The 24,458-nt window shown below is 37.0% G+C and overlaps 1 protein-coding gene across 1 annotated transcript in view; it reads left to right on the plus strand.

Moving 5' to 3' along the window:
- The window catches only part of LURAP1L (leucine rich adaptor protein 1 like), a 46,745-nt gene extending 23,671 nt beyond the window's left edge, over positions 1-23,074 (plus strand). The window contains exon 2 of the mRNA XM_061199058.1: positions 22,333-23,074. Within this exon, the coding sequence (XP_061055041.1) occupies positions 22,333-22,707 (375 nt within the window). The 3' untranslated portion in view covers positions 22,708-23,074. The remainder of the gene's footprint in view (positions 1-22,332) is intronic.
- The last annotated feature ends 1,384 nt before the right edge of the window (positions 23,075-24,458 follow it).

Consider the following 24,458-nt stretch of genomic DNA (forward strand, 5'->3'; position numbering starts at 1 on the left):
TGCAATGAACATAAGTCATTCTTTGAGATTCTATTTTCAATTCTGTTGGATATATACCCAGAAGTGGGATTGCTGGATCACGTGGTAATCCTGTTTTTAATTTTTTTGAGGACCTGCCGTACTGTTTTCCATAATAACCACCATTTTACATTCCTAGCAATAGTGCCAAGGGTTCCAGTTCTCCACATCCTCACCCACACTTCTTCACATCCTCACCCACACTTCTTATTGAGTGATTTTTTTGGATAGTGGCCATCCTAACAAGTCTGAAATGATACTTCATTGTGGTTTTGATTAACATTTCCCTGAGGATTAGTGATATTGGGCATCTTTTCATATGATTATTTGTCATTTGTATATCTTCTTTGGAGAAATGTCTGTTCAAGTCCTTTACCTATTTTAAATCCCATTATTTGCTTTTTTGTTTTTATGCTGCAGGAGTTCTTTGTGTGCTCTGGATATTAACCCCTTTTCAGATATGTGGTTTACAGATATACTCCCATTCCATAGGTTTCCTTTTCATTCTGTTGATTGTTTCCTTTGCTCCACAGAAGTTTTAAAGTTTGACGTAGTCCCATTTGTCTATTTTTTGCTTTTGTTGTCTGATCTTTTGGTGTCATATCCAAAAAACAAAACAAAACAAAACATTGCCAATCCAATGCCATGAAGCCTTTCCCTTAGGTTTTCTTCTAGGAGTTTTATACTTTTGAGTCTCATGTTTAAGGGTTTAATCAGTTTTGAGTTAATTTTTGTAAATAGTTTAAGGTAAGAATTCAACTTCATTCTTTTGTATGCATATATCCAGTTTTTCCAACACCATTTGTTGAAGAGCCTATCCTTCCTGCATTGTGTAGCCTTGGCACCCTTGTTAAAGATAATGTGACCACATACAGAAGGTTTTATTTCTGGCTCTCTATTCTGTTCCATTTGCCTCTATGCCTGTCTTTATGCCAGTACCATACTATTTTGATTACTGTAGCTTTGTAACATGTTTTGACTTCAGGAAAAGTGAGGTTTCCAGCTTTTTTTTTTTTCTTTCTGAAGATTGTTTTGGCTGTTTAGGGTCCTTTGAGATTCCATGTGAATCTTAGGATTTTTTTCTATTTCTGCAAACAATGACACTGGGATTTTTATAGGGATTGCACTGAATCTGCAGATCACTTAGGGTAGTATGAACATTTTAACACTATTAAATCTTCCAATTCATAAATACAGAATGTCTTCCCATTTATTTGTTTCCTCTTTAATTTATTTCAGCAACATTTTGTAGTTTTCAGCATACAAGTCTTTCACTCTCTTGGTTAAGTTTATTCCAATGTATTTTCTTCTTTTTGATGCTTTTATAATGGAATTATTTTCTTAATTTCCTTTTCAGATTGTTCATTGTTACTGTATAGAAATGCAACTGATTTTTGTATGCTGATTTTATATCCTGCAACTTTGCTGAATTTGTTTGTTCTAACAGTTTTGTCTGTGTGTGTGTGTGTGTGTATGATTTAGGGTTTTCTAGATATAAGATTAATTCATCTATGACCAGAGATATTTTACTTCTTCATTTCTGACTTGAATGCCTTTTATTTATTTCTCTTACCTAACTGTTCTGTCTAGTACTTCCAGTACTGTTGAATAGAAGTGGTGAGAGAGGGCATTCTTGCCTTGTCCTTGACCTGAAAGGTAAAGCTTTCAGCTTTTCACCATTGGGTATGATGTTAGATGTGGGCTTTTAATACGTATCTTTTATTTTGTTGAGGTAATTTCCTTCTATTCCTAGTCTGTTGAGTGTTCTTATCAGGAAAGGATGCCAAATTTTGTCAAATGCTTTTTCTGCATCAATTGAGATGATCATGTGTTTTTTGTCCTTCAGTCTGTTAGTGTGGTATATTTGATTGATTTTCCTATGTTGAATCATCTTTGCATTCCAGGAATAAATCCTACTTGGTCATAGCATATAATCCTTTTTTTTTTAATTCTATCTGCTAGTACTTTGTTGAGGATTTTTGCATCAGTGTTAACCAGGGCTATCCATCTACAGTTTTCTTATTGTATGGTATCTTTGACTTTGGTATCAGGGTAATGCTGCCTCATAAAATGACTTAGGAAGTACTCCCTCCTCTTCAAGTCTTTGGAAGAGTTTGAAAAGGATTGTTCTTAATTCTTCTTTAAATGTTTGGTAGAATTCTCCAGTGAAGCTGTCTGTTTCTGGTCTTTTCCTTGTAGGGAGGTTTTTGACTGATGATTCAACCTTCCTACTAATTATAGGTATAGGGGAGAAAAAAGTTTTCCTTGACCCTCTTAGGCCCCCAGCTGGGTCTGAAAATTAAACTGACAAAGACATAGTAACAGGAGAAAAGCATACAAATTTTTTTATTTAATATAAAGTTTATGTGACATAGGAGCCTGCATAAGGAAATGAAGACATGAAGAAATGATTAAAACTGAGTATTTTTATGTTAGGTTTGCTGAAAAGTGGACAATCATGGAGAAATATCATAGGTCGAAGAGTATGAGCTCAGTATAATAAACTGGAGGAAACTTAGCAAGGCCTGTTGGTTCAGATTCTTTTCAGCGTACCCTTGCCTTTGAAGATAAGGATGCTTCTTTCCTCTGAAGATAGGGAAGGCATCTCTCACCTGAGAGTTTCAGGACCTGTTTCAGGAGAAGAGTGGGGAAAGGTGGTCAGAGTGACCTTCCTGCTTCTTCTGTCTTCTCAAGCTCCTTCAGCTTAAGATATTCAGTATACCAAGGTTCCTTTTTTGGAGGTAGCCTGTTATGAATGTCATCATAGGCCTGTTTAGGCTTTATTTATATATGATTCAGTCTTGGTAGGTTTTATGTTTCCAGAAATGTATCCATTTCAACTAGGTTATCCAATTTGTTGGTGTATAATTGTTCACAGTAGTCTCTTATAACCCTTTTTAGTTCTTCTCTGGCATCAGTTTTAATGCTTCCTATTATTTCTGATTTTTGTTATTTAAGCCTGCTCTCTTTTTTCCTTAGTTAGTTTAGCTAAGGGTTTGTCAATTTTGTTAATCTTTTAAAAAAGCAACTCAGTTTCATTGATTTATTTTTTATCACTTTTCTATTTTCTATTCTGTTTATGTTCTAATTTTTTTTAATTTCCTTCTTTCTGCTAATTTTGAGTTTAGTTTGTTCTCCTTTTTATAGTTCCTTTAAGTTCCTTTAAGTGTAAAGTCAGATTGTTGATTTGTGATTTTTTTTTTCTTTTCCCAATGTAGGCATTTACTGCTATAAAGTCCAGGAGTTAACTAAGTTTTATTGAACACCATTGGGCCAGGCTCTATGTATGTGTATACATTATTCCATGCAATTCTTCCAACCATACTAATATAGTAATCCAGTAGGTAACATATGCCATCTTCTGGATGAAAACATTGGTATAGAGAAAATACTAAGTAACATGTCTCATTGACCAAAATCTAAGAGCTAATTAGTAGAATAATTGTATTTTATCCCTGATCTTTCAAGATCCAAACCCAAGTTCTTTCTAGGATACCAGTCTGCCTGGGACACCATTTTCCTACACTGTTTAAGTTTGGAACTTCATAAAGATGTAGCAAAGAAATGCCCAAATATACTGAGTCAAAAAGGAAAAAACAAAAAAAATCTATTGTTCCTTAGTTTATTTAGAGAAAACAGTTAGGTAAAGTGTTTCTGTAAAGTGATATTACCAATGTATGAGCAAGAATCTGTTAAGATTATCTGAATGTCGAATAACTTCGTAATTTTCACAGTGAAAAAGAAGTAGTATCTGGATGGTAGTCTTTTCTTGACAAGCTTAAACAGAAACTGATACCTCTTAATTTTGACTAAGCATAAAGTTAAGGTGTAAAAGCAACTGAAAATATTTAGGGCTTTTACATAATGATACGGATCAAATTCTTAGCCTTGGTACAAAAATATTTTCCCATGAGTTGCATAAGCTGAGAATGAGATCTCCTAATTATGATAATCATATTGCAATTCCACATAGTACCTTTTATCCAAGAACATCTAACCACTCCACAAGCTATAACGAATTGAGTCTAGCTGCATCTCTCTGAAGTAGCATGAGATATTATTTTGAAAGTGGTTAAGTATATTAAAGATGGCTAAAGCTGTCAAGAAAGGTGCTCAGAATGAAATGAATCAGGAATCACCATGGATCTTAGGAATCTATATCCTTGTTCCACAGAATGGAGCACCAGGCTATTTGTTTTTCTTCTTAAGGAAAACGAGATTCTCAAATCATCATTCATTTAAAGAAATTATTACTACATTAACTTCTTAAACTGCTATAAGGATACAATTTAAAAAGGAAATCTTGCCTTAAGAACTTTTTAAAATGCACTCATTTAAAACATAAAGTGAGTTTAGCAATTAAGTTGAAAGGCATGTAACAAATTTCTTTTGTGTTCATTAAAAAAAAAAAAAAAAGGCAGCATAAACATAGACTTCAGAGAAATTTAAGTATGTCCCTAAATAGGAAGTCAAAACTCAAGAGGAAGAACATATTTGTCATGAGAATTTTAAGAACAGTAAGACTGCGTTTATGGGGAGGAAATGGGAGATCAGAATAAGAATTTGGAGTCAAGACCTCTGGGCCTTTCTGTGTCATATGCTTGAAAAGCATTTCACCCACATCTTTGCTCCTGATTAAAAAATGGAAAACAGCCTTGCTTCACATGTACAAATAGACTTTTTTTGAATTCTCAGCCCGATTCCTCCTAAGAGAGAATCTATCACTTTGGATTCAGGAGCGTGAAGTAGTAGGTTATTTACAGTTTGGCAAAACTCTAGAAAAAGATGCACAAGATAAAGGTGGCCTGGTGTCAGTCTAAGCTCTAGTCCTTAGCTAACTTCCCTACACAGCCAAAGTGTTTTCTTTAATATCTTTTGTTGTTGCAATTAGCAAAATTTTGTCCACGCTGAAAATAGGCCTGAGATACTAATGAAGCCCCCTGAAGCTCTTTTGAGGGCAGCTTAGGGTCAGTAACCCACAGCATAGCAGTGTGGTGATATTCTGATCAAGAGCTTCTGTTTAGGACAATATGGTGAGCTTTTCTACAGCATGGACTCTCACAGCATTTCTTACCCTTGCTCAGCACTCCAGACTCTCCATAACATGCCTCCAAATTACATTCTCACCTTCACCTCCAAAAACATTCTTGATCCTCGGCACCTCTGGTTGGCTTGCCACTTCCCTGATCAGGAAGTGAACTTTTACATCTCTAGTCTTTGCCTATTTTCTTCATTACAGGCTCAAATTATAATGTCCTTCTTGACATAAGCCACCCATATTCATCTCTCTCTATCCAAATCCATCTTGCTCGTCATTATGCAACTGACATAGGTCTTCTTTTCCCAAAGAAAATTAATCCATACTTATTCTCTGTTACATTACCATATACATATGGACCAGTTTTTTTTCTCCCTCACCCGTTTCTTCATTCAGCATACCTTTGTTGATTTGCCACGTATTGAATACTAATAATCCCAGTCAGAAACTAGGATTAATGGATAGGATAGACCCATTGCACTGGAGGAGTCCCTGCTTACCACTTCTTTGTCATTTGTCTTTGCATTTGACTGTTATCACTATATCTGTTTCTGCCATGTCTTGAAAAATTCTCTGCCTTGAAAGATCCCTTAATCATGTGTAAACTCTTTCTACCAATGCAGTCATCTCCCAGAATCAAACTCTGGGATCATTCCAACAGTGTTCTATTGGAGACATGGGGGAAATTTCACTTTTCTTTGCAAACTGTATACTGATCATATACTATTAATGTGATATTTTGGAGAATCAAGACATTTTAGGGCTGGAAGGAATATTAAAGATAATCTCCAATATTCTTACCTAACAATAGGAAAATGTAGGCATGGGAAGATTAGGTGACTTATTACAAGTCATAGGTTAAGTTACTAATGGAACCAAAACTAGAATCAAAGTTTTAGGTTTCCTTGTTATTCTCAGCAAACTACCCCATCAATGGGTAATTGAGTCACAAGACATCATTGCTATAAATAAATAACAAGTCAGCCATCACCTCTGTTTTAAAAGCATTGTATGCTATTTCTTCCAGAAATAGATCAGTGTAGATATAAACATGACAAACTACATCACATTCAAAGAAGAGCAAACTCTTACACATCCAGGTGAAATCATCTAATTAGAGTAAAATTCTAGGAGAATACTAAATTGGAAAAATGAATATAGTTTTTGATGCAATGTCATTTAAAGGGCTAAATAATTTCATTTAAAATAAATCAAACACAGTAATTTTTCAAAATGGTATCATGCAAAGGGGCAGTTTAAACACTTTAATTTCTAAAAGACTAAAGATAGAAGCATATAAGTTTAGTGATTGATAATCTTCGGTGCCAGAGGCATCATTAAGCTATCTGCAGAAAATGGAAAGGGCTCAATAAGATTATGAGCACTGGATCATCACAGTACTAGATATATGCTGAATCACAGATAATCAGAGAGAGAAAGCCATTGGAAATAAAGAACACAGGAGTGTCCAGTCATCTGCTGTGGCTGCTGTCTAGCAAACGGGTGCCTTTGCAGAGACCTTAAAGACTAGCTTGGGTGTAAAAGCTACATAAAAAATTTACCCCTGAATTTGGGGTCTTATCTTGGGAAGGTAAAATTAAAAGGGTTAAAGTATTATTAGAATAGATTTAGTTGTTTGATTAAAACACAAGCATATGTGCCTGGAAATAATGAATGGTCACAGTTTGGAGTTAAGAATACAACACAATTTTTAAGTAACTCTTTAAGTAACTTTTTTTTTTTTTTTTAATCAAGGACATGCCAAAGTCAACACAAAGAATGGAAACTTTTCAGGTTAGATAAGGAATCTCTGCTATCTGGGCAGATTACACAGAAGAATAACCTTTTACTACCTCTTGTTAAGAGCAAACTAAATTCTTCTACACCAATTTTTCATTCCAACAGAGGGGAAAAAAAAAACAAACAAGTTCTAGCTTTGCATTAAAAATAGTAGCAATTTATCCACAAACTCCTTTATAAAATTATCTCCTAACGTATTGTCTAAATATCTTTGATAACTAAACTGTTTAATATTTAATGAAATTTGTTGTTATTCATTGTTTTAAACCTATTTTTTTCTTCTAATAAAGATTTAGATTTAAAAAATTTTATCTCCTAATTAATCCATCAAAGCTGAGCAAATTTTACCAACATTTTTACACATTTTATTGCTTTTTTTCCAGAATCATTCTTTGTAGATATGATAATTCAAGGCAAATATAGTTTGGGTTTGTTGGCATATTTACTCAGTTTCTATTTCAATTCAAGCTCTGTTCTTTACTATCTCCTTTCACATTCTGGAACAAACCGTTTTAACTGAGAACAAAAATACTCTCCTCTTTGATAAGCAAAAACATTTAGTTATAGTTCTTTGCCATGTTTATTTCTAGTTTAATCTCAACAACCCATATAAGCCATAATTTTTAATCAAACTTACTATTCGTTCAGAGAAAAACTGGAATGTAATCACTGTCTGTCATACATAAGCATTTTAGGAGACCAGCAAAGCTTACACAACTACATTGTAAGGTCTCCACAGCCAAAGGCATACCTTTAACACTTTTGTAGATGGAAAAATATGTTCATTAAAATGACCCAAAGATATAGTCACTTTATTACTGTTAAAATTAAAAGCAAAGATATACATAACAATTGGTGTCCCATGTTTCAATATTCTATTTTCCTTAGAAATTACAGATATCTATAGAGTTTTAGTTATTAACTTGATTTATATTAAAGTTCTAAAATTAATAAATATCTTGCAAATTATGTTTAAACTGACACAGTACAGAACATAATTACAGTTGAATCAAAAAGATTAAGAGTTATAACGCAATATAGTTGAATACGTAATTGCATGTTTTCTTAATCTCAGTATATGGAAGAAACGTTAGCCTATCTCACAGTAAACCAGTATAAGAAATTTAGGAATTTAGTATTAACTGGTCTCTTCATTAGAAAATAAATCCAAATCTTAAAAAATAAAATAAAATTGTATGTTTAGTCTCCATACTGAAAAAAGCAAGGAAAAGGTATTCTGTGATTTATAACCTAAAATTACCAAACCAATTCATGTCTAAAGATTCACTTTGATGCTCCTGCGATAACATCGTGAGGAATTTTTTTTTCCTTAAAATGTCAGTACATTCAATATACTAGAGTTCGATTTTTTTATTTTCTTGAAATTCTGGGAATATTAAAATTTTGCAAGTATTTATTGTCTCTAATTAGAAAATTCTCTTTTTTCCTAAGAGACTTTATAATTTATTAGTATACTCTAGAAGTAGGGAAATATTTCATTTTCTTATCAATGAGCAGTAAAAGGTTTTTCTCAACTAAATAGCTACCAACAGGACTTGAAACTTTAGTTCTACCACCCCAGGCACAGGACACTAGAAAATGCAAAGCACACATTCTCAAAGAGTTACTCTACTAATCAATGGAAATAGTATTTTGTACATGGATTTGAGCACACCAAAAGACAAACAAACAGTATAGAACGACTAACCATATTCCTTGTCATCTCTCACCCAACAGAGAATAGATTCCCATCATCCTAATAGAGATCCCCAAGTGAACACATCATGAAACCAGATTGCCAATTAGAGCTACCCCAAATGGGGAATAATTTATAGATTATATGACCTTGAGTGGCCTAGTGGTTCGGTACACAAGTCCCTGGAATTGGCTATTTCACACATATTTTTTATACAGGAGAGTTCAGTACCCAGTTGTGGAAGTGGATATTACCTAAACAGTAAGTTAAGCAAAACTATTAGCCAAAAATCCAAAACAATAACAACAAAGCAAACAAACCAGAGTAAAAAGCACCAAGTCAGAAGAAAACTGAGAGTCAGAGAAGATAAAGTTCAATTGCTATTTGTGATTTCACTCCAGAGGCCACTTCCTGGGCAACTCTGTTTAACTAGTTCCAGTAGGTGAGCACACTAGGCATCTTGATGGCAACCTCTAACCCTATCAAAGTGTAATTATTAAGTAGTTGGAAACATGGCTCTCGTACAAACAGAGGGAGCACGTGTTGAAGATTTATTTAGCTCATTTAATGAGAGAAGCATCAAGATGATATAGCTGGTCCAAAAGAGAGGAATAGTTTATATATTTTCTCAGGAAAGACATGTGAAATAATTCGGTTAGAGACAAAACTGTTTAATGTCGAGCAGGACAATAAAACCATAACTTTGAGATTTATTTTTTTTCACTGGACAGAAATCATTTTCATGTCTTCCAAACACAAATCTACAAGTCAACTTACAACTTCATAAATCTGGGCCAAATTAGTAGTAAATTATGGGTCACACAAAGGTATCTCCCCTTAGATAGTTAAATTATGCTTTGGTAGGCCTCTTAGGTTATGCTCCAGCACATCACTGAAGAGACATTTAAACTTGAGCTCACTGATCCTTTCCTTGGCTGTGTCCAGTCTACTGATACATTCACCAAAAGCATTCTTCATTTATATTTTAGTGTTTTTGATTTATAGCATTTCCTTTTGATCCTTTCTGCAAATTATCTCTCTGCTCACATTACCCACCTGTCCTTGCATGTTGCCTACTTTCTTCATTAGATCCCTTAGCATATTAATCATAGTTATTTTAAATTCCCAGTCTAAGAATTCCAAAATGTGTGCCATATCTGAGTCTGGTTCTGATGCTTGCTCTGTCTCTTCAGACTTTTTTGAGTTTTAGCATGTCTTATAATTCCTGGCTGAAAGCTGTATATGATATAAAAGGAACTGGGATAAGTAGGGCTTTGATGTGAGGTTTTATATTTATCTGACTAAGAGTTAGATTGTGTTTACTGTATGCTGTAGCTGTAGGTATCAGAGAATAATATTTCCTCTGGGATCTTTTTTATGTCTATTCTGTTGTCTTTGGGTTTTCCTAGAGACTCCTCAAATAGAGCCTGAGGCCTGTAGTACTTTTAGCTGTAATCCCTTTTCTTATGCAGGAGCCCTATCGGTGCGATGTTAGGTGTAGGGAAGGAGAGGCATTCTGTAGTCCGTGATTAGGTCTCAGTCTTTTCGTGAGCCTGAATTGGGCACTCCCCTTCCCCCAGGTTAGTTAGGCTTTGGTAAAACCCCAGTCAGTGAGGCTCTGGTAAAACAGTGTCCCTCGACAGCAGGCCTTGTGAAGGAGAACAGAGAGCTCTGGGCATATTTGGGAGTACTCACTTTCCCCCTGTCTGTGCCAGCAGCATCGGGGATAGTGAGAACCTGGTGGGGCTGCAGGAGGTAAAACTCATGAAAGTGTGGGGCTCCCCCTGAAGTTTTTAACTCTCAAGCTAGTCCACACTGAATCTCCAGCACTCATCAATTAACAACTTTAAGTCTTCCTACTGATAATTGGCTCCAGATGGGCCTTCTCCTTCTGGGCATCTGTTTTCGGGAAGCTATGATCCTCCGTAACCACCTCTTTGTCTCCTGGGGGCAGCAGTTTACCCTGTGACCTCAAGTCTCTGAGGGATCTAAGAAAAGTTGTTGATTTTCAGTTTAAGTTTCTTTCTTGTTGGGAAGATAGGAGTGATAACTTCCAAGCTCTTTATATGTCAGATTGGAACCACAATGAGAATAATAATCAGCTTCACAGATTTGTTGTGATAATGCCATTAAATGTATTAGATAAGTTAATATTTAAGGCATGGCATATAAGTAGCAGTTAATAAATGGCAGATATGTTTATTAATATTCCTAAAGCTGTTTGTTTTTTTTTTTTTTTAAATGAGACAAAATCACTAGATAAAAAAAGTCAGTGTATGATCAGTGAATGTTGGAATATGGCAGGTGTTTCTCACTGGCTGCTCTTCAGGGTGTGAGATCACTGCTCCAACTTGTGTCATCTGGAGAGCCCCGCCCAAATTTTCCCAAATGAAAATATTTAGTCAGTGTTTAGGCATCATATGAAAAAGAAAAGAAAACTAATCTTCATCATAAAGTGACATATTCCAAATATTACCAAATTATCAACATTAGATAAAAAAATGAATGGTTCTTAAAAAATGCCAGTGCCTCAGTTACATTTCCTATGCAAAAGGACCATTCTACAGAAGGCCCTTTCTAAAGAAAATGGGTTAATATATGAAATACAAAGTCGGGCTCATAGGAGGCACTCAATAAATACAGGTTTCATCCTTAACCTAATCTCCTCCTTCCTTTCCCCTAGTGAGGCCAAATTAAAGTGAATTCTTCAAATTAAATGAAGAATTTTGAAAAGCAAGAGTGTAATTTAGTGGATTTGTCAATATTGGAAATTCAAAGATATTAGTATAGTTAATCTTAATGTATTCTAATTTCTTAAACTATATCTGAATGTTATTATTTACATTTATTATCTTATACCCTCCATTTTATGACCATCAAATTATAGGGAGTATTATTTATAAGTGATATCTATTGAAAGCATCATCTGTGTCACTGAATACCAGAGATATCATTTGTCATTTCTCCTTGAGGGTAATAAACCATCTTTTCTTAGGGAGAAGAAAGGTGGTCCTATGGGAGATGCAGATGGTGCCTCAAAGAAGACCTTGAGTCCCTTGAACATTTCTTGTCTCCATCAATAAATTTAACTACTTACTTAATTTTTTACCTTTTTCAAACTATAAAACAATGTATCAATAGTGTAGCATTCCACAGACATGGCGGTCCAGCATCTATCATCCAAAATTATCCACAAGTAGAAAGACATCTAGATCCTTGCTACTCATAGTGTAGCCCATATACCAACAGCATTGGTGTATTAGCTATCCCCACTGCATAACAAATACTCCAAAACTTAACAAGGTAAACAACAAACGTGTTATCTCACAGCTTCTATGAGTCAGAAGTCTGGGCACAGATAAACTGAGTGACTCTGGATTAGGGTCTCTTCCAAGTCTGCAATCAGCACGTCAGTTGGGGCTGCTGTCACTTCAAGGCTCTATTCAGGGAGCATCTGCTTCCAAGCTCACTCACATAGCCAGTAGCACTTGGCAGGCCTAGCGCCTTGCTAGCTGCTGTCCTGAGATATCAGTTCCTTATCGTGGAGATCTCACAATAGGACAGTTCACAGCCTGGCAGATGGCTCTCCTCAGAGAGAGTGGGAGAGTATACCCAAGACAGAAAGCACAGTCTTTTTGTAACCTTTTCTCAGAAGTGACATCCCATCATCTTTGCCATATTCTATTCCTGAGAAACTAGTCAATAGGTCCAGTCTGCACTCAAGGGCAGGGAACTACACAAGGATGTAGATCCCAGGAGAGAGGGGGTTTATTGGGAGATATCTTAGAGGCTGCCCACCTGTATTGGCATCCACTGGGAACTTGTTAGAAATGCAGGAGCACAGAACTAGTGAAGAGAATCTGAATTTTAACAAGATTCCAAGGTGATCCATATGTCAAGAAGCACTGCTCTAAGCAGCAAAGGCCATGTGCTTTCTTCTGTTGCAGAGGCTGCTTCCTCACTTAATTTTACTCACTGGTTAATGTTACTTTCTAACAATTGCAAAGATTAATTTTCCTTGCAACTCAGTTCTCTCATACTCAACAAATAGGAAAAAATGTAGGGTTCCTGTAGGACTACTGGGCTGCAGAGAGCATATTAGAAAGAGTTGAGGGACTGAGGAAGAAAAAGGGAGTAAAAGGACTGTGCCAAACAGATCTAATATCAATATCCAGTAATTACTGAAAGAGAAGATTGAGCATTTGTACAAGGAGGGATGTTCAGGACCATGGGAAAAAAGCACTAATGTCCTATTCCCTCAACAGCCCCTAAGTGCATTGCTGAATAATTCTGAATTAGAAATACTCTGTTTATGGTGGTGACCTCTTACTACTTGATTCTGCTTGGGTCTACTTCCTTCTGTTTACCAAGATAGAGAAGTTCACAGCATATTTTAGAAATTATAATATAGAAATGCAAATACTTAAGTGAGTTTTAGACATCTTGATTATTCCCGTTCCAAATATATTTGATATCTCAGTGATGCTTAAAGAACAATCTACATTCAGTATTTGAAACCTTTCCATAAAAAAAAACACTAATAACTTTGGTATAAATATTTTATATCTCCCTCAAATTCTTCTTAGGGGAAAAGATAAAATTCCATTGAGCTTTTAATCCTCTATTAAAAAATGGCCTAAGGGGAAAAATGAAAATCTCTAATCTACTTATCACAAACGCAGAAGATTAGGGAAAGCCTCTATTCTGTACCTTCAGTGGTAGACTGGAGCGGACTCCTACTGGGGTGTGGGAGATGTTTGTTAAATTTTTAGGAGTTTTATATACTAGTTTTTAACCACAGTCACAATTAAAACTTAAAGTATGTATATAAACCTACAAATTAATAATTTATATGAAAAAACAAAGGTAACAAATACTCAAAATCATCACTTTGTAATTATTTTCTACATTTTACGATTAATTTTTTTTTTAGGTTATTTAAAACATTTGTTGTATCTACAGGGTTTTCACACTACATAATGCTGTGCTACTGAGCATCTCTTACCAACCCTGTTTAGTGACATCACATTGGTAGCTTGAAACTGGCCATGGTAGGAGTATTTACAGCACAGAAATTGGAAAATGCTATAAATCAGAACTTGACTTAATTTTGTTGATTGTCCTCAAGACAGGGAAATGTTAATACTACAGATTCAGCTTAAAAGTGTGTCATGTCCTTAGCTATTACATTATCAATAGCACAAAAAAAATTGGTAAATACTCTTCATGCAGTCAAAAACTATTATCCAGTTCAGCAAAATTGCTCCCATCACTGACAAACCAGTAAAGTTCAGACGTAACTCGTGCTAAGGCTGAAACAGGCTTCAGTTTAATGAATATAATTTGTACTAGGGTGAAAATTACTTTAACAACAGATCACGTATCAGATTTAAGGATGAAAAATTATTTAGAAAAGAGTTAGTGGATTGGGATCAATTCTGTTTGTTAAATTATGGTTGAAACTGAAACCACAAGTTGCTGTACATACAAGAATTCAACAAAAATGAACAAAAGCAGTCTCTGAGAATCAATTAGTTACAGTATATGGAATTTATAATAAAAGGTACTGCATATTTTAGTGTTATTTGTGAAGAGTGTGCTACACCCCTTTTGTATCAGAACAGTTTCCACTACATGCATGTATGCATGTTTGTGTGTGTGTACGTGTGTGCATAGTTTTGCCAGGGAGCCAATTATTCAACATCTGCCAGCACACCACCCTGCCTCCTTCCCTCCCAAGGGAAACATGGCCACTACAAATCACGGAGGGGTGCATTACCATATCCTAGTCTTCCATGTAAAAATATCATTTTAAGTTCTAAATTAAAAAAATGCACATGCAGAGAGAACATGTATTATAAGTTAGTGGAAACACTTCTTGGCTGGTCCGTGTTCTGCTACAAATGTGGGGAGTCCATGATTTAGTGACATCATTCCAGACGAACTTCAGCTCAGGTGATTTACAGTCTCTTACATTAGCCAAAATTACACTTTGCATATACATATTAAAAGCTCTCAGGAAAACAATTTTCACTGTACTAGGATATGGAAAAGGAATTGACGTCATAGGCATCTAAGTATCAACTGGACCTAAGACCTGACCGAATAAGGCTGAAAAGCTCTCTGTCTTACTTTGGTAATCAGAGGACTCACCAGCAGACACTATACAGATCTCATGAGCAGGCCTGGTGGCAGGAATTTATGTTCAAGATTCAGGGGAGTCACATGTGCCCCTTTCAAATAAACCAGATGCAGCATTCTAATTTATCAGAACAACATCAATCGGTCAGCTGTGCTGATGATAGTATTTTTATGTAGTAATTTAGTCTTTGGGAAAATTACTCTTCTGTGACCTTTTAAGAAAAAAGTGAACTGTTTTAGTTAATGTTCAATTCCACATAAAAACAACTCAAATGGAGGAAGATAAAGCCGACTGATGTAAAAATGGAATCCTTTGTTGCCCAATTCAAAACAAATTCTGTTGTAAACTTTGAACTGGCTAAGAAAGCAGAGGAAAGCTTTGGCAGAATAACACTGACTTGTAAATGCTACAGGCTCTTCTTCTAAAGCATTCTAAACCAAAAGCAGTGGGTGCAAATATTGTAGAGTGTCTTCTCAGACTGTAAAGAGACAGCGATATCCTTATGGGTCCTCTGAGAGAACAGTTAGAGGAGTGCTTTAGAATTAAAGCTATTAATAAAACTGCTGGAAATTTCAAGGATGAGTAGGCAGAAAATCTTCTGTATTCATCAAACTGAGGATGAGGATTTGGCAAATTTGAAGAGGGAGCAAATTTAGACACGAGGAGGTTATATAAAGGGAACATCCAGATAAACTGGGATAAACTACTGGAAAAACAATATTCTAAGCACCTTTACAGCAGCTCTTTAAATGAGTACACATAGATGCTTTTGTTTTTGTTTTTTGTATATTTAGAAATAAATATGGCTAGAAAAGAGGCCTCCCACTAACTACAAATTTGAAAAAATGCTGATTGGTTTCTTCTACTTAGACACTAGGATTAGGGCATCACATTAAAAGGTAAATCTTATTTATTTTCCTTTCTTCATGTGCATGATTATGAACTTGCTTGCAAAGTAGTCTTTCTTCTAATTCATATAACAGCTTTCTGGACTTTTGGGATTTGGGTCATGGATACTGTGGATTTTATAGTAGGGATTTATAACTGGGAGATGGCTTGCTTTTATCTGATTAGTCAATTCCCATAAATAAAAGGATAAAAATGGTGCAGGAGAGCTTTGTGAGAGAGACGAACACACGGCGCTGTGCAAGCCTGCATGATGACAAGGTGGAGTGAGCAATGTCCCTATTTGGCAGATCCATCCAGCAGCTCATGCGCACATTTCAGTTAATAAATAGACCTATTAAAGATGATATGTATGTTTATCTTGGAAAAGACACAAATAGGATTTTTAGTGAAACTCAAAGGGCAAGAGCTAAAATTACTATTACCACACAATTTGATAAGGTTATTAAAATTCACAGAGAGCTCAAACTTTAGCCATGAGTTTTTTACTAGCTAAGTAATTTGCCGGAGATGGAGCAGCAAATTGATTGGTCTGTCTCCTGTAGAGCTTGCATGGTTCTCTAGTAGTGGAAACAATTTTGTAATCAAATGGCCACAGGAATGACAAACAATCAGAGACTATGTTAGAATGAAGAGCAATCCTGAGACAATCTGATCTACAGAATCTTCTTAGCAAATAACATTTTCAATGAAACCTCAATATAAAAAGCAGACAAGGGCTTCCCTGGTGGCGCAGTGGTTGAGAATCTGCCTGCTAATGCAGGGGACACGGGTTCGAGCCCTTGTCTGGGAAGATCCCACATGCCGCGGAGCAACTAGGCCCGTGAGCCACAACTACTGAGCCTGCGCGTCGGGAGCCTGTGCTCCGCAACAAGAGAGGCCGCGGTAGTGAGAGGCCCGCGCACCGCGATGAAGAGTGGCCCCCGCTTGCCGCAGCTAGAGGAAGCCCTCACACAGAAACGAAGACCCAACACAGCCAAAAAAATAAATAAATAAATAAATAATAATTAAAGGTGCTAATAATTTAAAAAAAAAAAACTATAAAAAGCAGACAAAAGTGATAGGTGGATTCCTCAGTTGAATTAAATCTTCATTATTGGGCAGAAATTAGTCTTTGTTCACAGACTGCTTTCCTACATTCACTGGATCCTGTGGCTCACTGGAGCGCAGAATAAACCCCCAGGATTCTTCTTCATGTATACGGAAGTTGTATATGCCAAGCCACCTTGCCCAAAGGTCAACAGGTAGACGGTGGCAGTGGCAGGCCAGAGCCCTGTCCTGTGTTCCTCACACCATCACCAAAGAAGTCAACTTAGTTGGCAACTCCCTGATTAAATGAAAATGTGACCACCTTCTCTCTTTCTTGGATTCCACTGAGCTAATTCATAGCCTTTGTATTCTTGCAGTATTAAAATGATAGTCTGGACAAAAACATAGATCCGGAAAAGTTTATTATTAAGAATATTTGCAAGATCTTTTCTGACCCACCTCCTAGAGTAATGAAAATAAAAACAAAAATAAACAAATGGGTCCTAATGAAACTTAAAAGCTTTTGCACAGCAAAGGAAACCATAAACAACATGAAAAAACAACCCTCAGAATGGGAGAAAATATTTGCAAACAAAGCAGCAGACAAAGGATTAATCTCCAAAATATACAAACAGCTCATGGAGCTCAATATCAAAAAAACGAACAACCCAATTAAAAATTGGGCAGAAGACCTAAATAGACATTTCACCAAAGATATACAGATGGCCAAGAGGCACATGAAAAGATGCTCAACATCACTAATTATTAGAGAAATGCAAATCAAAACTACAATGAGGTATCACCTTACACCGGTCAGAATGGCCATCATCACAAAATCTACAAACGATAAACGCTGGAGAGGGTGTGGAGAAAAGGGAATCCTCTTGCACTGTTGGTGGGAATGTAAATTGATACAACCACTATGGAGAACAGTATGGAGGTTCCTTAAAAAACTAAAACTAGAACTACCATATGACCCAGCAATCCCAAAGTACTGGGCATATACCCTGAGAAAACCATAAGTCAAAAGGACACATATACCCTAATGTTCATTGCAGCACTATTTACAATAGCCAGGACATGGAAACAACCTAAATGTCCAACAACAGATGAATGGATAAAGAAGATGTGGTACATATATACAATGGAATATTACTCAGCCATAAAAAGGAATGAAATTGGGTCATTTGTAGAGATGTGGATGGACCTCGAGTCTGTCATACAGAGTAAAGTAAGCCAGAAAGAGAAAAACAAATATCGTATACTAACGCATATATGTGGAATCTAGAAAAATGGTACAGATGAACCTATTTGTAGGGCAGGAATAGAGACATAGATGTAGAGAACGGACATGTGGACACAGAGGGGTAAGGGGAGGGTGGGACGAATTGGGAGATTAGGTTTGACATAAGTACACTACCATGTGTAAAATAGATAGCAGTGGGAACCTGCTATATAGCACAGGGAGCTCTGCTCGCTGCTCTGTGATGACTTAGCTGGGTGGGATGGGGTGGTGGATGGGAGGGAGGTCCAAGAGGGAGGGGATATAGGTATACATATAGCTGATTCACTTCATTGTATAGCAGAAACTAACACAACATTCTAAAGCGATTTGACTCCAATAAAAAAAATAAAAGAATATTTGCTCTTTCAAGACCCCCCATTACAATTTCTACCCTAGACCCAGTTCATTGCTTGTTCAAAAATGACATGAAATTTTAGGCTTCATTCAGTCCAGAGTTGAGAGACCTGTTAGGCTACAATCCTAAAGCATGAGAGACTTATGAAGTACAAAGGTGGACGGCATTGCAATAACTGTAATGGCCAGAGTGGACAAGTGAAGAGGAAAAGAGGAAAGGACATTGACATCTGTTTGGATCAATGAATGAAAACCTTACCAAAAAAATGTTTTTGGTAATGTCCTATTTGTTTGTTCCCTTTAACTTTTTTCACCAAGTGTTCACAGAACAACTGTGCTGTGCTGGTATCAGTTATTACCTTGGAACAAACAGAGTAACGTTTGGAGCGTGATTCACCCCATGAAGTCCACTTCCTTTCAGAGATACTATCTTGTGATCTGTACATTTAAGCTAGGAATAACCTTGCCCCAGTCATTCAGTGTTTGAATTCTGTGAATGAATGGGAATGGGATTTCATGCTGGATTTGCTTCAATGCTGCAAAGCTCTTTCCTGAAGTTACCTTATTCTTTCCCTTCAAGTATCATATCACAGCAAAACCCAAGGGAGGGGCATTCCTGACAGATGGTTCAACCTGAAGCCATCATTCAGCCCTTGGACAAATACTAATTGTATACCTACTATGTGTCAAGCACTCTTGTAGGTCTTGGGCACAGAGTGGTGAACAGGACAGACCAAGTTCCCTTCACTGTGATGCTTACAAGCTCATGTGGGATACAGAAAATAATAAGTAAACAATAATAAGCAGGATGATTTCCACTAGTTGTAAGTATTATGAGGGAACATAAAAACATAGAAATGTTGTGTACAACTAAGCATGGGGATTGGATACCATGATTGATCAGGAAGGGGCTCTCCACGGAGGGGTCACTTAACCTCAGACAATGAGGAGGGCCTCCCAACTCCCAATATCCTCAGAGTAAAGCCCTGGGATCTTATATGACCTCAAGTGAGAAAACCACACATATTTCTGCCCAAGGGGCAAGTCTACTGTCTTTTTAATGGATGGCCAGACTTCCTAAGGACTGACATAGTAACAGTGAGGAAAGGCAGGGCAGCTATTGGAGACAGAAGCCACACTGTGATTTAGTCTTGTGGTGAATTGTTCCTACTTTGAACGTTCATCAGCAGTAGCATAATCGCACCTTAGTTCCAGGAGAAAGCAGTGTGAAGTGGCCTGGAGCGCCAGGTAATGGGCAGGAAGCCGTGTGAATCAGATGGCCCAGGGCTCCCACGGTGGGAAGCTGTTTACTCTCTCCCCAGGAGGACACAGGGTTAGACACAGTTAAGTCTGTAATCATTATCAGCCAGATCAACACGTTCTAAGTGACTTGCTTTCGTCATTTTTCCCCTAACAGTGGTTCAATGGCCTGTGAATGTTTGCTTTCAGAAGAAAAGATTTTTTTTTTAATTTAAATAAATCATTCATGGTCAAAGGAAGCTTTTGTTACTTCAGCGTCTACTCCCCTCTCATTCATATTGCTCAACAAAACTGAACAATTTTTACGTGATGCAGCCACTGTGTAGCTCAGACAAAAACTGCTGGAAAAAACTATCCTAAGTATGTTTTAACCCCCAGTTGACACAGTTGCTGGGAATGTGTATTATTATTGTCTCAAGAGCTGAACTTTCTCAGATCCTAAAATTATGACTATTTCCAAAAAAAAAAAAGCAATCCATGCTTAAGACAGACCTTAAGAGATGGACGAAATGTAAGACACGGCTTCTTTAAGGAACTGAAAGCTTACCTGAAGAACCAGTGAGAAGACACAATAATAGGTAGCAACATAAGTGTACAAAATTAAGGTATACTGTTAGATACAAACTAAAAGGACGCAGAGGTTAAGCGGGCCAGCAGAAGAGGCTAGAATCAGCAAGTGGTGCTTGATGGAAGAAGTAGGACTTCAAGAATGGGGAGGATCTGGAGAACAAGAGAGTATTTCAAGTGAGGGGAGTAACAGGGAACACGCCCAGAGCTGGGCACGCGCAGAACATTTTCACAGGACAGCATGGGCACGTGAACAAATGCAGCTGTGGTTCATTTGCGGGGCTGTCGGGAAATGGTCACACTTATATTGCACCATGCCTACAATGGGCACAGCAAGTTTTATCAGCTACAGATGCCTAACTGAAGAATTTTGTAAGACTTCGGCTCCTATTTATTTTCTAGGCTCCTCAGTGGATGTAAGCAAATTGTGGATGATCTGTAAATATTTGTTGTATCGCTTGTAATTTGAACAGTATCTTGATGACTCACGGAGTATGGGGAGTATTTGAATATGAAGATTGCCAAAAAACATCCTTCCCCCACACAACATTACTGCAAGGTCATTGAGACAACACCACAAATAGAAAAGCATCTCAAGACTTACTAAGTTCTGCTCATGAATACGTCAGAGAGAAATGATTTTCATTGCTGACCCCCTATGTATTTTTGGTGCATTTCTCAGAGAAGATAAAGTAGTCACGCAAGTTACTTTATTTAATATCCTAGCAAAATTAAGGGTTTTTAAACTGTACTTCATACTTTTTATATTTATACATACATACGTATGTGTGTGCATATACATGCACACACACACTTCAACCTATAATCTTACATCTTTGAAGTCACTGTAGAAATTCCATCTGTCCCAATATCTGTTTATCATATTCACTCAATCCAAAGTTCCCCTTCAGTTATAGATTAACTCCTACCCAGGAAATATTTTTACAATATGAATGCATACATTTGAAGACAATAGGCTTCTTTCTCCCTTATGGCTTGAGTCACTCACGACTGAGTGCCTTTGAGAATTCTAGAAACCCACAAATCTGAATTAGTCCTGGGTCTTAAAGAGAGAATTAGCAAAGTCCAGCCTCTTGGGTTAAAGACCCCAACAGAAGAAACTGGAATCCCTTTCAAACCATAACGAGTGTGACTAGGCCCTCTGGTGGCCAAACTTGTCTCTGCCTCCCCGTCCAGGCCCTGACATTTGTGTAGGAGCCTTATTTCTTCAGTTCCAACAAGAACAAGGGCTATCATGAGACTTCTTGCAGCCTCCCTTTCCCCACCTTCCCCAGAACCACCACACCCTTCATGTTAACATATATTCCCATTGACCTGTAGGGCCTACAAAGAAATTCTGCTTTGTGGCTGAGAAGACAGATTTCTCTGAAGTAACTTAAAACCATCAAAAAGACTATACACCTAGAAAGCCCTTTGGGGAGTTCTAGAACCTTCCCCGAGTCTCATATCCAATTTTGACTGGGACTGCCCTTGACAAATTTGAAGCAAATAATCAGATCTACAGAAAACATCTGTATATTCATTGTGTAGAGTGGATTGGCCTTGTGTATCAGCACACTTTTGGATTCAGGGAATATTAAAACACTTTGGTTCTTCTTAAAAATAAAAGCATTATTCAGCATTATATATTTGTCCATATAGTCATAAAAAGTACAGACCTTTTCAGTTTCTTCATCTATAAAATGGGGATAAAAATAATAATACCTATGGCACAGGGTTACTGTTATAATATAATGAGTGTTGAGGTTTTGTAATGGTGCTTGCCACATCATCACTCAAAAAATAGGAGCTGCTGCAATGACGATGATGATTCCTTAATTTATACACACTCCTCTTCTCCCCACCTCTCAATATCCACACACATATTCTCAGTTAACATGGATAAACTATTAAACTGGCCAGAGAGAGAATAAGTTTCTTGACAGAATCTGACATTCAATAGGTTATTTCCAGGCAGCTTGGTTAGGGTCAGGGATGCAGTTGGAGTTTTTTTGTGCTTTTGGAGCCTGATTGGGGCTGACAGGAAGTGAGTTCTTTGATTAAGACTCCTACCATTTGTCAGCCGTTTTCAAAAAGATCCTGCACTCAAGTGAATTTGTATTTTATTCTATGAATTTAAAATCATGGACTGCAGAAGACAGAATTTAAATGCCTTTTGGGTCTTTCAAGAACATAGTATAACCGGCAGGTCTCTCCTCTCTCCCTGTCCTCCGTAGGTTAACCTCAGAGCCACAGACGGCAGGCTCATGCGCCAGTTGCTCCTCATCAATGAGAGCATTGAGTCCATCAAGTGGATGATTGAAGAGAAAGCCACCATCACCAGCCGAGGCAGCAGTCTCAGCGGCAGCCTGTGCAGCTTACTGGAGAGTCAGAGCACCTCCTTATATGGCAGCTACAACAGCCTCCAGGATGGCAGCGACGGGCTGGATGGCATCTCCGTGGGGAGCTACCTGGACACTTTGGCGGATGATGTCCCAGGCCATCAGACCCCGTCAGACTTGGACCAGTTCAGTGACAACTCAGTCATAGGGGACTCACACGCACTGCACAAGCGTCCCAAATTGGATTCTGAATACTACTGCTTTGGCTAATGACCCTGTTTTTTGCATGGGATTGGTGTGCAATTAACTTGTATTTATTCTTCTTCTCCGCTGCTATATTTTTGGTGTGATTTTTTAAAATATGACACCCTTTTAAAAAGAAGCTTATTTTGAACGGCTTGATGGTATTTCTGTTGCTCCTAGTATTTCTCACCTGGACTGATTTATCTTTGTCTCTCTTATGTCTCTATTTTTATTTATTACAGTGATTTTTCTCCCTTCTTTCACAGTGGCACAAATAAGGTAGGGGGAAAAGAATAAGCAATAATTATGTTTTTGCTTCTGTTTTCAGAGCAAGGGGTCAGGGATTACAAGATAAACTCTGCTAAATTTTACAATAAACCAAAGTCTGATAGTAGCTAATTTTGTTGCTTGTATTCTTAAATGTTTCAAAGATTCATTTTCCAGAAGACGCTGAGGTTTATTACTGTTTGTATGTTAGGTTGAACAAAATGCTTGGGACAAAGCTAGGCATTATTTCTAGGCCACAATGTCCTAGCGTGAAATCAACAATACTGTTAGTCACACACTTCTCATGACAATCATTTGGAAGCCCCAACTCTATGCAATCTGTTCAGTTAAATTTGCTGTTCATAGATCAGCATTTTGTCATCAGTGATTCTAACTCAAGCTGTAGACTAAGTTGTGTAATTATATATATGATTCTCCCAAATTTCAAAGAATAATTGAGATTAGGTATGGAGGTGATTAGAGGTTAAGGTGTCCTAAATTTAATTGTATTTTGAGATTTTGTTGATGCTTACTGCCTGCATTTTACAATTCTAGGATATATAAAGACATAGATGCATACAATGGATGGATGGATGGATGGATGGATGGATGGATGGATGGATGGATGGGTGGGTGGGTGGATAGAGTGGGAAGTAGAATCACTCTTCCCTGAAGAAGTCTAATAGTCTAATAGATCCTTTCATCCTGGGATGGGTAAATAATCTCTTAATTTTCTGAAATGACATCTGAAAATATCACTCGTACTGAACATTTAGTTTTGATGTAATGTTATTAATCCCCTACATTTCTTTTACCTTGATGATTCCTAGTGAGTGAATCTTATTGAGATTTCAAACTGTTCTTTGTAATGATATAGGTTTCTGCACTAAACACTTGACAATATGAATCAAAAAGTCTTTCTACTTGTAACTTTAAAATGCCTATACTCAAGAAATGATTTCCCCCAGATTTCCTTTGTTATTATACGTATTGCATACTTGTCAAATTTGTTCTTTCCAGGTTATATATTATTCAATTTCCAATTAATATAGACCCTGTAGGTTTTTTACAGTAGTCCTTTTTTCATAAATTGCTGATAAAATCCTCATCAACAACAATCTCATGATGTCAGGATTGTCTCCCTTCTGTGTTTGAGGAAAATGAAACACACAGAAAGTAGGTAACTGGGTCAAATCTCCCAGTAAGTGTCAAAGCTGGGACTTAAACATGAGCCTGTCTTATTCTAACAGTAAAACTTGGTACCTATAGTAGTTAAATAATAACGTATGGATGAGAAAGCAAACTTAACCCCTGACAAAAATAAAGTGACCAATCATTTTCCTTCCAAATCAGTAGGACATACATTTTTGAATATGAGCTTTTTGAGCCCTTTCCTGAAATCACGTGTCCAGTCAGTGATGTGCTTACAGGTAAATCAGGGAGTTGGCCACATGCCAGCTATTCCTCATATATTTCCCCCTTTCTACTTACTTTCATTTTAAACTTAGTAA

The sequence above is a fragment of the Eubalaena glacialis genome, chromosome 9 (genome assembly GCF_028564815.1).
Source record: "Eubalaena glacialis isolate mEubGla1 chromosome 9, mEubGla1.1.hap2.+ XY, whole genome shotgun sequence".
Lineage (NCBI taxonomy): Eukaryota > Metazoa > Chordata > Mammalia > Artiodactyla > Balaenidae > Eubalaena > Eubalaena glacialis.